Below are 14,976 nucleotides of genomic sequence, written 5' to 3'. Positions count from 1 at the left end.
AAGATGTATATTTATCATCATTATAGTTTGTCGCTGTCTTCCACATTAGCGAGGTAGCGCAACAATACAGACGAAAGAATGGCCCAACCCACCCACATACACATGTATATACATACATGCCCACACACGCACATTTACATACCTATACATTTCAATATGTTAGATGATAGAGTGGCAGATATAGGGTGTTTTGGTTGAGGTAGTGTGCGAAGTGAGAGGGTTAGGGAGAATGATTTGGTAAACAGAGAAGAGGTAGTAAAAGCTTTGTAGAAGATGAAAGCCAGCAAGGCAGCGGGTTTGGATGGTATTAGAGTGGAATTTGTTAAAAACGGGGGTGACTGTGTTGTTGACTGGTTGGTAAGGATATTTAATGTATGTATGGCTCATGGTGAGGCGCCTGTGGATTGGGGGAATGCATGCATAGTGCCATTGTACAAAGGCAAGGGAGATAAAGGTGAGTGCTCAAATTACAGAGGTATAAGTTTGTTGAGTATTCCTAGGAAATTATATGGGAAGGTATTGATTTGAGAAGGTGAAAGCATGTACAGAGCATCAGATTGGGGAAGAGCAGTGTGGTTTCAGAAGCGGTAGAGGATGTGTGGATCAGGTGTTTGCTTTGAAGAATGTATGTGAGAAATACTTAGAAAAGCAAATGTATTTGTATGTAGCATTTATGGATCTGGAGAAGGCATATGATAGGGTCATAGAGATGCTCTGTGGGAGGTATTAAGAATATATGGTGTGGGAGGCAAGTTGCTAGAAGCAGTGAAAAGTTTTTATCCAGGATGTAAGGCATGTGTATTAGTAGGAAGAGAGGAAAATGATTGGTTGTCAGTGAATGTCAGTTTGCGGCAGGGGTGTGTGATGTCTCCATGGCTGTTTAACTTGTTTATGGATGGGGTTGTTAGGGAGGTGAATGCAAGAGTTTTGGAGAGGGGCAAGTATGAAGTCTGTTGTGGATGAGAGAGCTTGGGAAGTGAGTCAGTTGTTGTTCGCTGATGATACAGCACTGATGGCTGATTCAGGTGAGAAACTGCAGAAGCTGGTGACTGAGTTTGGTAAAGTGTGTGAACGAAGAAGGCTGAGAGTGAATGTGAATAAGAGCAAGGATTTAGGTTCAGTAGGGTTGAGGGACAAGTCAATTGGAAGGTAAGTTTGATTGGAGAAAAACTGGAGGAAGTGAAGTGTTCTAGATATCTGGAAGTGGATCTGGCAGCGGATGGAACCATGGAAGCGGAAATGAGTCACAGGGTGGGGGAGGGGGCGAAAGTTCTGGGAGCGTTGAAAAGTGTGTGGAAGGCGAGAACATTGTCTCGGAAAGCAAAAATGGGTATGTTTGAAGGAATAGTGGTTCCAGCAATGTTATAAGGCTGCGAGGCGTGGGCTATAGATAGAGTTGTATGGAGGATTGTGGATGTGTTGGAAATGAGATGTTTGAGGACAATATGTGATGTGAGGTGGTTTGGTCGAGTAAGTAATGAAAGGGTAAGAGAGACATGTGGTAATAAAAAGAGTGTGGTTGAGAGAGCAGAAGAGGGTGTTTAGAAATGGTTTAGTTGCATGGAGAGAATGAGTGAGGGAAGATTGACAGAGGGGATGTATATGTCAGAGGTGGAGGGAACGAGGAGGAGTTGGAGACCAAATTGGAGGTGGAAAGATGGAGTGAAAAAGATTTTGACTGATCGGGGCCTGAACATGCAGGAAGGTGAAGGCTTGCAAGTAATAGAGTGAATTGGAACGATGTGGTATACTGGGGTCGACATGCTGTCAGTGGATTGAACAGGGCGTGTGAAGCGTCTGGGGTAAACCATGGAAAGTTCTGTGGGGCCTGGATGTGGAAAGGGAGTTGTGGTTTTGGTGCATTATACATGTTTTGGTGCATTATACATGACAGCTAGAGACTGAGTGTGAACAAATGTGGCCTTTGTTGTCTTTTCCTAGGGCTACTTTGCACACATGTCGGGGGAAGGGGTTTGTCATTTCATGTATGGCTCGGTGGCGACAGGAATGAATAAAGGCAGCATGTATGAATTATGTACATGTGTATATGTCTGTGTATGTATATATATGTATACATTGAAATGTATAGATATATGTATGTGCGTGTGTGGACGTGTATGTATATACATGTGTATGTGGGTGGTTTGTGCCATTCTTTCATCTGTTTCCTTGCACTACCGTCACTAGCGTGAGAGACAGCGACAAGGTATGATAAATAGATAGATAATAAATAAATTGAAAATAACATTTCAACATATACATACATAAACATAGACATATACATGTATACACATGTACGTATTCATACATGCTGCTTGCATCCATTTCCGCCGCCACCCCACCACACATGAAATGGCACCCCCCCTCCCCCTCTTGCACACGAGGTAGCACTAGGAAAAGACAAAAAAGGCCACATTCATTTGCACTCAGACTCTAGCTGTCATGTGTAATGCACCAAAACCTCGGCTACCTTTCCACATCCAGGACCCACAAAACTTTCCATGGTTTACCCCAGATGCTTCACTTGCCCTGGTTCAATCCATTGACAGCATGTCAACCCCAGTATACCACATCATTCCAATTCACTCTATTCCTTGCACGCCTTTCACCCTCCTGTATGTTCAGGCCCTGATTGCTCAAAATCTTTTTCACTCCATCTTATGACTCCAGTTTGGTCTTCCGCTTCTTATTCCCTCCACTGCTGACACATATATATCCTCTTTGTCAGTCTCCTTATTCGTTCTCTCCATGTGTCCAAACCATTTCAACACACTCCTTCCATTACCACACATTTCTCTTATCCTTTCATTACTTACTCGATCAAACCACCTCACAAGCACATGTTGTCCTCAAACATTTCATTTCCAACACATTCATCCTCCTCTGCACAACTCTATAGCCCATGCCTCACAACTATATAACATTATCAAAACCACTGTTCCTTCAAACATACCCATTTTTGCTCCGAAATAATGTACTCTCCTTCCACACATTCTTCAGTGTTCCCAGAACCTTCGCCCCATCCCCACCCTGTGGCTCACTTCCGCTTCCATGGTTCCTTTGCTGCTAAGTCCACTCCCAGATATCAAAAACACTTCACTTCCTCCAGTTTTTCTCCATTCAAACTTACCTCCCAATCAACTTGTCCCCAAACCCTACTGAACTTAATAACATTGCTCTTATTCACATTTACTCTTTCTTCTTTCACACACTTTACCAAACTCATTTACCACCTCTGCAGTTTCTCACCCGAATCAGCCACCAGTGCTGTATCATTAGTGAACAACAACTGACTTACTTGCCAAGCCCTCTCATCTAGAACAGACTGCCTACTTACCCCTCTCTCCAAAACTCTTGCATTCACCTACCAAACCATTCCCATCCATATACAAATTAAACCACCATGGAGACATTACGCACTCTTGCCACAAACTTACATTCACTGGGAACCAATCATTTTCTGCTCTTCCTACTCTTACACATGCCTTACATCCTTAGTAAAAACTTTTCACTGCTTCTAGCTACTTACTTCCCTTACCAAATACTCTTAAAACCTTTCACAAAGCATCTCTGTCAACTCTCCATATTCCTTCTCCAGATCCGTAAATGCTACACACAAATCCATCTGTTTTTCTAAGTATTTCTCACATACATTCTTCAAAGCAAACACCTGATCCACACATCCTCTACCACTTCTGAAACCACACTGCTCTTCCCCAATCTGATGCTTCGTATATGCCTTTACCTTCTCAGTCAATACCCTCCAATATAATTTCCCAGGAATACTCAACAGACTTGTGCCTCTGTAATTTGAACACTCAGTTTTATCCCCTTTGCCTTTGTACAGTGGCACTATGCAAGCATTCCGCCAATCCTGAGACACTTCACCATGATCCATACATACCTTGAATATTCTTAGCAACCAGTCAACAACACAGTCACCTCCTTTTCTAATAAATTCCACTGCAATACCATCAAAACCCGCCAGCTTTCATCTTCTGTAAAGCTTTCACTACCTCTTCTCTGTTTACCAAACCATTCTCCCTGACCTTCTTACTTCACACACCACCTATACCAAAGCACTCTATATCTGCCGCTCTATCATCAAACACATTCAACAAACTTTCAAAATACTCACTTCATCACTAATTGTTATTACCTCCCCATTTGCCACCTTCACTGATGTTCCCATTTGCTCTCGTCTTATGCAGTTTGTTTTCCTCCTTCCAAAACATCTTTTTATTCTCCCTAAAATTTAATGTTACTCTTTCAACTTAACTCTCATTTGACCTCTTTTTCACTTCTTGCACCTTTCTCTTGACCTCCTGCTGCTTTCTGTTATACGTCTCCCAGTCATTTGCACTACTTACCAGTAAAATTTGTCCAAACGCCTCTCTCTTCTCTTTCACAAACAATCTTCACCCCACCACTCACTACCCTTTCTAATCTGCCCACCTCCCACCTTTCTCATGCCGCAAGCATCTTTTGTGCAAGCCATCACAGCTTCCCTAAATACATCCCATTTCTCCCCTTCTCCCCTTATATATATATATATATATATATATATATATATATATATATATATATATATATATATGTATATACATGTGTATGGGGGTGGGTTGGGCCATTTTCTTTCGTCTGTGGATGAGAGAGCTTGGGAAGTGAGTCAGTTGTTGTTTGCTGATGATACAACACTGGTGGCTGATTCATGTGAGAAACTGCAAAAGCTGGTGACTGAGTTTGGTAAAGTGTGTGAAAGAAGAAAGTTAAGAGTAAATGTGAATAAGAGCAAGGTTATTAGGTACAGTAGGGTTGAGGGTCAAGTCAATTGGGAGGTAAGTTTGAATGGAGAAAAACTGGAGGAAGTAAAGTGTTTTAGATATCTGGGAGTGGATCTGGCAGTGGATGGAACCATGGAAGCGGAAGTGGATCATAGGGTGGGGGAGGGGGCGAAAATTCTGGGAGCCTTGAAGAATGTGTGGAAGTCGAGAGCATTATCTCGGAAAGCAATAATGGGTATGTTTGAAGGATTAGTGGTTCCAACAATGTTGTATGGTTGCGAGGCGTGGGCTATGGATAGAGTTGTGCGCAGGAGGATGGATGTGCTGGAAATGAGATGTTTGAGGACAATGTATGGTGTGAGGTGGTTTGATCGAGTAAGTAACGTAAGGGTAAGAGAGATGTGTGGAAATAAAAAGAGCGTGGTTGAGAGAGCAGAAGAGGGTGTTTTGAAATGGTTTGGGCACATGGAGAGAATGAGTGAGGAAAGATTGACTAAGAGGATATATGTGTCGGAGGTGGAGGGAACGAGGAGAAGTGAGAGACCAAATTGGAGGTGGAAAGATGGAGTGAAAAAGATTTTGTGTGATCGGGGCCTGAACATGCAGGAGGGTGAAAGGCAGGCAAGGAATAGAGTGAATTGGATCGATGTGGTATACCGGGGTTGACGGGCTGTCAGTGGATTGAATCAGGGCATGTGAAGCGTCTGGGGTGAACCATGGAAAGCTGTGTAGGTATGTATATTTGCGTGTGTGGACGTATGTATATACATGTGTATGGGGATGGGTTGGGCCATTTCTTTCGTCTGTTTCCTTGTGCTACCTCGCAAACGCGGGAGACAGCGACAAAGAAAAAAAAAATATATTCCGCAAAGCTTTTACTACCTCTTCTCTGTTTACCTAATAATTTTCCTAACCCTCTCACTTTGCAGCAGGTTTGGATGGTATTGCAGTGGAATTTATAAAAAAAGGGGGTGACTGTATTATTGACTGGTTGGTAAGGTTATTTAATGTATGTATGACTCATGGTGAGGTGCCTGAGGATTGGCGGAATGCATGCATAGTGCCATTGTACAAAGGCAAAGGGGATAAGAGTGAGTGCTCAAATTTCAGAGGTATAAGTTTGTTGAGTATTCTCGGTAAATTATATGGGTAAGTATTGATTGAGAGGGTGAAGGCATGTACAGAGCATCAGATTGGGGAAGAGCAGTGTGGTTTCAGAAGTGGTAGAGGATCTGTGGATCAGGTGTTTGCTTTGAAGAATGTATGTGAGAAATACTTAGAAAAGCAAATGGATTTGTATGTAGCATTTATGGATCTGGAGAAGGCATATGATAGAGTTGATAGAGATGCTCTGTGGAAGGTATTAAGAATATATGGTGTGGGAGGCAAGTTGTTAGAAGCAGTGAAAAGTTTTTATCGAGGATGTAAGGCATGTGTACGTGTAGGAAGAGAGGAAAGTGATTGGTTCTCAGTGAATGTAGGTTTGCGGCAGGGGTGTGTGATGTCTCCATTGTTGTTTAATTTGTTTATGGATGGGGTTGTTAGGGAGGTGAATGCAAGAGTTTTGGAAAGAGGGGCAAGTATGAAGTCTGTTGTGGATGAGAGAGCTTGGGAAGTGAGTCAGTTGTTGTTCGCTGATGATACAGTGCTGGTGGCTGATTCATGTGAGAAACTGCAGAAGCTGGTGACTGAGTTTGGTAAAAGTGTGTGAAAGAAGAAAGTTAAGAGTAAATGTGAATAAGAGCAAGGTTATTAGGTACAGTAGGGTTGAGGGTCAAGTCAATTGGGAGGTAAGTTTGAATGGAGAAAAACTGGAGGAAGTAAAGTGTTTTAGATATCTGGGAGTGGATCTGGCAGCGGATGGAACCATGGAACAGAAGTGAATCATAGGGTGGGGAAGGGGGCGAAAATCCTGGGAGCCTTGAAGAATGTATGGAAGTCGAGAACATTATCTCGGAAAGCAAAAATGGGTATGTTTGAAGGAATAGTGGTTCCAACAATGTTGTATGGTTGCGAGGCGTGGGCTATGGATAGAGTTGTGCGCAGGAGGATGGATGTGCTGGAAATGAGATGTTTGAGGACAGTGTGTGGTGTGAGGTGGTTTGATCGAGTAAGTAACGTAAGGGTAAGAGAGATGTGTGGAAATAAAAAGAGCGTGGTTGAGAGAGCAGAAGAGGGTGTTTTGAAATGGTTTGGGCACATGGAGAGAATGAGTGAGGAAAGATTGACCAAGAGGATATATGTGTCGGAGGTGGAGGGAACGAGAAGTGGGAGACCAAATTGGAGGTGGAAAGATGGAGTGAAAAAGATTTTGTGTGATCGGGGCCTGAACATGCAGGAGGGTGAAAGGAGGGCAAGGAATAGAGTGAATTGGATCGATGTGGTATACCGGGGTTGACGTGCTGTCAGTGGATTGAATCAGGGCATGTGAAGCGTCTGGGGTAAACCATGGAAAGCTGTGTAGGTATGTATATTTGCGTGTGTGGACGTATGTATATACATGTGTATGGGGGTGGGTTGGGCCATTTCTTTCGTCTGTTTCCTTGCACTACCTCGCAAACGCGGGAGACAGCGACAAAGCAAAAAAAAAGATATATATATATACATATTATTTATTTATGTATTATACTTTCTTGCTGTCTCTGTGTTAGCGAGGTCGCGCAAGGATACATATATATGTGAAAATAATAAAGAAAAAATGTGAATAACATGTAAGGGAAATCACATTGCAGAAATAGTAGCTGTTCCATTTTGTAGACAACAGGGGATGATAAGTTGATTTTGAATTAACAAGGGGGGAATGCCACCCCTCCTCAGTTTGAGCCCTATCTGTACCACATGAAAGTTATTGCTGTAGTTAGATGATTAAATGGACTGCTGCTTCACCTGATCTGTACATTGACTTGTGGGAGAAGTGCAGTTATAGTGATAATTAAGGACTGGGAATAATTCGTTTATTTTGTAAAGTAGCTTTGGTTAGTGAAGGTTTGGAGATGGTGAAATCCAGGGAGTAGTGAAGATATAGAGGTTTAACTCATAGAATACTGGATTATAGACATAATCAAGCCATACAAAGTAACAAAAGCATGTTAAACACAGGGATAAGGAATTCCTGAGGGTTGTGAATTTATAATGGATTGTCAGAATGCCCTTAACCAATGGGGTGATGCTTTTCTTTATGGCAAGTGTGAACATCTACCTTATCTTTTACCTTGTGTTGATTTAATGTATGCTTGATTTAATGTATGCATTTACTTTACTATACACCCCTTTTTTTTTAATGGTGAACATAATAAAACTTGAATTGGTTTTTACTGTACCCCTACAAGAGGTAGTACTGATTTTTGTTAGATTGCTTAAAAGTATTGTAAGTAGTGGAAATAATGCTGAGTCTATACTTTCAGGGCCTGGTTTAAATTGTAATTGTCTAGCAGCACAATAACAATATTATCTGTCTATGGTATTTGTAGTGTTTTACTGATCATAGGGCCTGTACTAGTGAAACTATAAGCAGTGAAAGAAAGTGGCATGCATTGGTAATATTGATTTTCTTTTGTGTTTTGAATTGTGAGTGAATGAGTGTTTTACTACATCAGAGCTATATTTTGATTTCTTGTATACTACCCACAGAAAGAGGGATCAACAGGAGAAAAAGTTATGCTGAGAAATGTGGACTTGAGTGCCTCTGGTTCTTATAAGTGTAAAGTCACCACAGAGTGGCCAGACTTTATGGAGAAAGAGATGACAGAAACCATGACGGTTGTTGGTAAGCTTAAGGTGTTGCTTTATATTATTGCTTTGCTTTAGTTTAGGTCATAATGTTCAATTTTGGCTTATAGGCATGTTTTGACATGTAAGTTTTCTTATTGGCATGGTGCCAGTTGACAAGTCTTTACCACAGGACCTGTAGTCGATGTTAGGTTTATATATTTTTGGCTTTAGTAGTAAGAAACATAGCCATAAAGTGGATGTCCTTTATGATTACTGCATGAAAGTTACTGTACAGAGATGCAGATTCTCAAGTATCAATTAATGTTAATATTTTCAGACTTTCAGTATACATATGGAAATGAATATTGAATTGTACAGTCCCTCCCACAGAACAAAATGCCAACCATTTAAGTTATTACAAATAGCATTCAAATGACAGTCGTCCCTGACATCATTGATATCAACTCGAAACCAACACAGAAAACTAAAAGCCCTCAGAACATTATCAGGCACCCAATTTGGACAAGAAAAAGCATCCTTCAGCATCACATACAAATAATTCATCTGCTCCATCTTAAACTATGCCTTCCTTACCTGCCTGCTCATCTCCATGCTGTCAAAAGCAGGTATGATAAAACTGCAAACTGCACAGAATATTGCGGTCTGAACAATCACTGGCTGACTAGTTACCATAATAAACAAAGTTCCTCCTGATATAGTCCCACTCCAGCATTCTCAGCATTCAAATTTTTGCAAACCATTGTATAACTAACCACCAACCCCTAGTAAAAATAAAAAGCTTACCTTTGCCCCACACTTCAGTAACCTATACTCACATATCCCCTCACCCAACAAATAACATCGACAAAACACATATACTAGAATGATTTAGCGCACACTAAACACCTGACCTCCCAGCCTGCCCTTAAACTTCAGTCCAACAGACTCTTACCCATAAGAAACCACACTCCCCAGACAAACGTGAGTTACTCTCTCCAATCTGCACTCTGGACATCACCCATCACAGAAGAAAAAACATGCAAAAAAAAAATCATCAAATCCCAAGAACATTCTTACCCATGATGCAACTACCATAAGGAAGACACTACACTTATTGCTCAATTGCCCTGCAGTCTGCACATAGATGCACACACAGCATCACAGCACTTTATGACCTATGTATCCGACTGGTGGACATGGCCATCTTCTTGAATGCTGTGGGAGCCTCATAAAGATTGAAGGGACTCTTGTTGCAGGAAGTAAGTATTTTAAGTATGATGTATAACAGTTAATATGCAGAATTCTTCCATGAACATTGCTTTGGAACATATGGCACATGAAGGTGTCGATACAGATAACCATACCATTCATGAAAAATTTTGTGACACCTTGCCTTTTGTTGTTATTGTAGACCTTAGGTGTTTGCAGTGGTGATTGGCTTCAGATATCTAGCAACATCTGCTAGGTGCTCCAACAGATATATTATAATAGAGATTTTGAAGAGCTTTCAGTGTTGGGTACCTGGTTATCAAGGATGATGTGGTATATAGGGAAGAATAGTGTTGTAGACATTATGGATTATGAGTTAGATGAAGCTTATGCTGTTATTGTTTGAGTAATAGCAAATGCATTGAGAGTCAGCACAGGCCCTTGGTCAAACAACTTAAATGGGCCAACCTTAATTTCTCTTTTTTTTAACTGTCATATGATCTTAATAAAAGATCCTTAATTGGGGTAGCAGCAAGCTCATAAACAAAGCAAGATCACAGGCATAGCCATCTTTAGTTTACAATATGAGTGTAAGAAAGTAAAAAAAGAAATCAACAAATAACTTATAAATCCACCTAATACCAAAAAATTGTAATCGTGCAAATTGTGATTTCAATCATTCTTGAGATATCAAGCATCTGTATAAAAAGAAATATTAAACTACTTTTTATGACTAAATTATGCTAAAGCCTAAAGGTGTTTTGCAGTCTTTTCACCTAGCAAGTAGGCCATTATTTAAAAAAATATGAACTATTATTCTCAAGGTTCTGGTCTGTCCTCTACACTTTTTCTCCTTTTTTCAACAATTTCTTCTTCACACATAACCAGATTTACTCGTATGCTAACGACTCAACACTGCATTCATCCACATCCTTCAGTTCTCCGCCTGTTTTGCTTGATCTGCATCTCATCTTTACACAGCTTCCTCAATAGATTCAGACTTGAATAGAATATCTCAGTGGGATACACATAATCTAGCTACATTTAATGCCTTCAAAACCCACTTTCTACCCATCTCTATCAAAAACTGCTCACACTCTCATTTCTCCTTTGATGGTTCTGTAATTCCACCTTGACTCGGTGACCATACTTGGTATCACTGTAACATCCACTCTTTCTTAGAAACCCTACTTTACAGGAATAGCTAAGTCTGACTCTTAAGAAACTCGGTGTCTGTTTAGATGTTGAAATATCTTTTCTTCTGGACAGTTGCTCTGTTTATTTAAGGGATTTAGTCATCCTTTTATGGAGTACTGCTCTCACATCTGGGGTGCTTTTAGCTCTGCATCCTTACTTGACAGAGTTGATTTGAAAGCAGCTCAACTTAAAAACTCTCCCAAGCTATCTTCCTAACTTGAGCCTCTTTCCTTAAGCAGTGATATTGATTCACTTTCCCTCCTCCATTGGTTTTTGCTCCTGAGAGCTGGCTGCTTGTGTGTCCCCACTGCTAGCTATACTCAGCAAGCTGTTGCATCATGATTACTGTGTGGCCATTGGCAACTCAAGGGTGGGCTATTTTGATAACCATTTCTTTTCCTACACCTCAAAGCTTTGAAACTCTCCACATTTTCATGTCTTTCCCAATGATTATGACCTGGCACATTTTAAAAGATAGGTTTTTCACTTCCTCCAGAGTTCATAAATACTTTCCCTTGTCTCTTCTTTTTCCCTTTCATAATCATCTCTATATCTCAATTAAGGCTTGGCCTTGATGTGGACTTTTGTCCCTGACTGGATCTTCCAACTTAGAAAAAAAAAAGAGAATAAAAGCAGAAAATAACAAACTTGATTCTAACACTTGCATATACTGTTGTTCCATATTTGCTCGCTGGTGCTGATGGAAGGGGAGGAGATGTGTGGAGTTACTAGGGAAAGTGTTTATCTTGGTCAGATGACATAGTTCATGAAGGTGGTTATGCTCGAGGGGATTCATCTATTATGTCACTAGATTTTTGATGGTTGATCCTACTTGCAGGTGCCCTTTTCTTCAGAAAGAAATCTTAGGTTGTCTATTAAGCCTTCATCACCTTTTTGTGATGGATTTCTCTATAGCTCCTTTCTCATAATGTTTGGTCACATTCATCTTAACCTCAGTTGTGTTAGTCTTATGCTTCTTAGCACGACTGGTTCTAGGAGAAATAAAAGATGCTTTAGTGGCATAATGCCAGGGGCAAAAATGTCCAGTATACAATATACTGAAGCAGTCTTTGACTATAGACTGCATATTCATGCCATGCACGTTCACACTTCTCACACAACGCCTGCACCTCACATACCCACACTTCTTCTACAGTGCTGTCAATGCCACACCACTGTGCTGCCAGCCCAACAATGATTGCATCATTCAAAACATAAGCTTATGTAAATAGGAAAAATGTAAAGGTAAAGGGACCTTGCCAAAGAATCCCCTAACATTCGCTACAAACAATTCATGTGCTGTACTTTAAACTATGCTTCACATGGTCTCCCATGCTCTGAAGAGCAAATGTAGTAAAGCTGCAAACCACACAAAGTAGTGCGCTTAGAACAGTCATTGACTACAAGCAATTGCAGACACTCAACACCTTCACGTTGAAAAAAGGATCCTCCCAATACAGTCCCAGCTTGGAATGTTCAGTTCTATCTAACAGCACTTTGCTCATATCCAAACACTATAACTAGACACCATCCTCTAGGTAGAAGTAAAATGTTTACCCCTGCCTCACACTTTTCTAACCTCAACTCATAGATGCCCCCGTCCCCTACAAATATAACACTGACAAAGGACAAACACTCTAAAATAACCTGACAGGCTCTAAACAACCCACCATACATACACTTAGCAGAAACTGCATGCCCGATACAAACACAAATCACACACTCCTGCTTACATTCTGGACATCTTACATTACTGCAACACTACAAACACAGTTTCAACATATTCCAAGACCCTTCATGCCCATGATGCAGCCACTTTAAAGAAGACACCAAGAACTTCCTACTCACTTGCCCTGCATTTTCTGCACTTAGACGCATACACACCACAACTATAAGAACTTTGGGCCAACTGGTTGATGTTGCCAGCTTCCAGAGTGCTACAGGAGTGCTCCCTCATAAGGCAGAAGGTAAGGTAAGGTAAGGTATCATATTACCAGACTCTGCCTGCTTGTGATAATTCTGTTTGTTGGCAAGGTTGTACCATTGGACTAAAATTTAGTTGGAGAACTTCCCATTCATCAAGAGTCCATCTTTTAAAAATGCAGCCATTGAGCTGCTGGAGCCTCTGGAAAAGGGTTCCTTGAGTTATGTAATAATGATAATTACAGGGACCTCTTGATTTACATAATAATTATAGTCTTGAAAATAGTTGCTTCAGTCAAAAACGCCCAAATCAGATAATGTAAGTAATGGAGATTACTGGGTTTTGTTATTAATAAGACAGTACTGAATATTATATGAGTGAAAAACTAGAGTACACATACCAGGAAATATATACTGTATAGTATACACTTTCATTCCACTCTCTCTATAATCAAACTTTGGGAGTAAGAGGTGATGCACTGATCAGTGTTCCACTCTTGACAGTCCCCTTGATCCTCTCTGTGCTATCACAAGTAGTCCTTAAAGTAGATTTACTAAGTCCTAGGTTATGTTTAATGTCAGCTGTTCGTTCACCTCTCTCATAACATTTGAACACATACATTTGATTGTCAATGGTGAGGCCTTATACTTCTTAGCACCACCAGAACTAAAGGACCTTGAGGTGCTTTGGTGTCCTGATGCAAGGGTTGAAATACATTCAATATTCAGTATAGTGCAACACAAAATACTGTAGCATTCCATGACTTAAGACTGTATCCATGTCTTGCATATGTGCACTTCTTATATCACACTGGCAACATAACACTGCTCCTTTGCCAGACCAGTGATGATTGCATTATTTCATACTTAAGCACATGTAAATTATAAAAGGTGTAAATGAACCGTGTGCATTATTCAAAGAATGGCGTTAATCAGATGTGCATAAATCCAGATGTCCCCATGAAATATGATATCCTTGGGAATAGGCAGAAAAGACTTGTGTGAGGAAGTACTAGGAGAGCCTGAGTGCAGAATGGAAAAAGGTGAGAACAAAGGAGGTAAGGGGAGTGGGGGAGGAATGGGATGTATTTAGGGAAGCAGTAATGGCTTGCGCAAAAGATGCTTGTGGCATGAGAAGCGTGGGAGGTGGGTTGATTAGAAAGGGTAGCGAATGGTGGGATGAAGAAGTAAGATTATTAGTGAAGAGAAGAGAGAGGCATTTGGACGATTTTTGCAGGGAAAAAATGCAAATGAGTGGGAGATGTATAAAAGAAAGAGACAGGAGGTCAAGAGAAAGGTGCAAGAGGTGAAAAAGAGGGCAAATGAGAGTTGGGGTGAGAGAGTATCATTAAATTTTAGGGAGAATAAAAAGATGTTTTGGAAGGAGGTAAATAAAGTGCGTAAGACAAAGGAGCAAATGGGAACTTCAGTGAAGGGGGCTAATGGTGAGGTGATAACAAGTAGTGGTGATGTGAGAAGGAGATGGAGTGAGTATTTTGAAGGTTTGTTGAGTGTGTTTGATGATAGACTGGCAGATGTAGGGTATTTTGGTCGAGGTGGTGTGCAAAGTGAGAGGGTTAGGGAAAATGATTTGGTAAACAGAGAAGAGGTAGTAAAAGCTTTGCAGAAGATGAAAGCCGGCAAGGCAGCAGGTTTGGGTGGTATTGCAGTGGAATTTATTAAAAAAGGGGGTGACTGTATTATTGACTGGTTGGTAAGGTTATTTAATGTATGTATGACTCATGGTGAGGTGCCTGAGGATTGGCAGAATGCATGCATAGTGCCATTGTACAAAGGCAAAGGGGATAAGAGTGAGTGCTCAAATTACAGAGGTATAAGTTTGTTGAGTATTCCTGGTAAATTATATGGGAGGGTGTTGATTGAGAGGGTGAAGGCATGTACAGAGCATCAGATTGGGGAAGAGCAGTGTGGTTTCAGAAGTGGTAGAGGATGTGTGGATCAGGTGTTTGCTTTGAAGAATGTATGTGAGAAATACTTAGAAAAGCAAATGGATTTGTATGTAGCATTTATGGATCTAGAGAAGGCATATGATAGAGTTGATAGAGATGCTCTGTGGAAGGTATTAAGAATATATGGTGTGGGAGGCAAGTTGTTAGAAGCAGTGAAAAGTTTTTATCGAGGATGTAAGGCA

The 14,976-nt window shown here is 40.8% G+C and overlaps 1 protein-coding gene across 2 annotated transcripts in view; it reads left to right on the top strand.

Moving 5' to 3' along the window:
* LOC139762188 (cell adhesion molecule 1-like) overlaps positions 1-14,976 on the top strand; it is a 440,794-nt gene that overhangs the window by 297,837 nt on the left and 127,981 nt on the right. For both annotated transcript variants that reach the window (XM_071686834.1, XM_071686835.1), the window contains exon 5: positions 8,415-8,550. In XM_071686834.1, coding sequence (XP_071542935.1) covers positions 8,415-8,550 — 136 coding nt within the window. The remainder of the gene's footprint in view (positions 1-8,414; positions 8,551-14,976) is intronic.

This window comes from Panulirus ornatus, chromosome 3 (assembly GCF_036320965.1).
Source record: "Panulirus ornatus isolate Po-2019 chromosome 3, ASM3632096v1, whole genome shotgun sequence".
NCBI classification, from domain to species: Eukaryota; Metazoa; Arthropoda; class Malacostraca; order Decapoda; family Palinuridae; genus Panulirus; species Panulirus ornatus.
The sequence above is the reverse complement of the archived record's forward strand: the minus strand, read 5'-3'. Positions and strand labels throughout refer to the sequence as shown.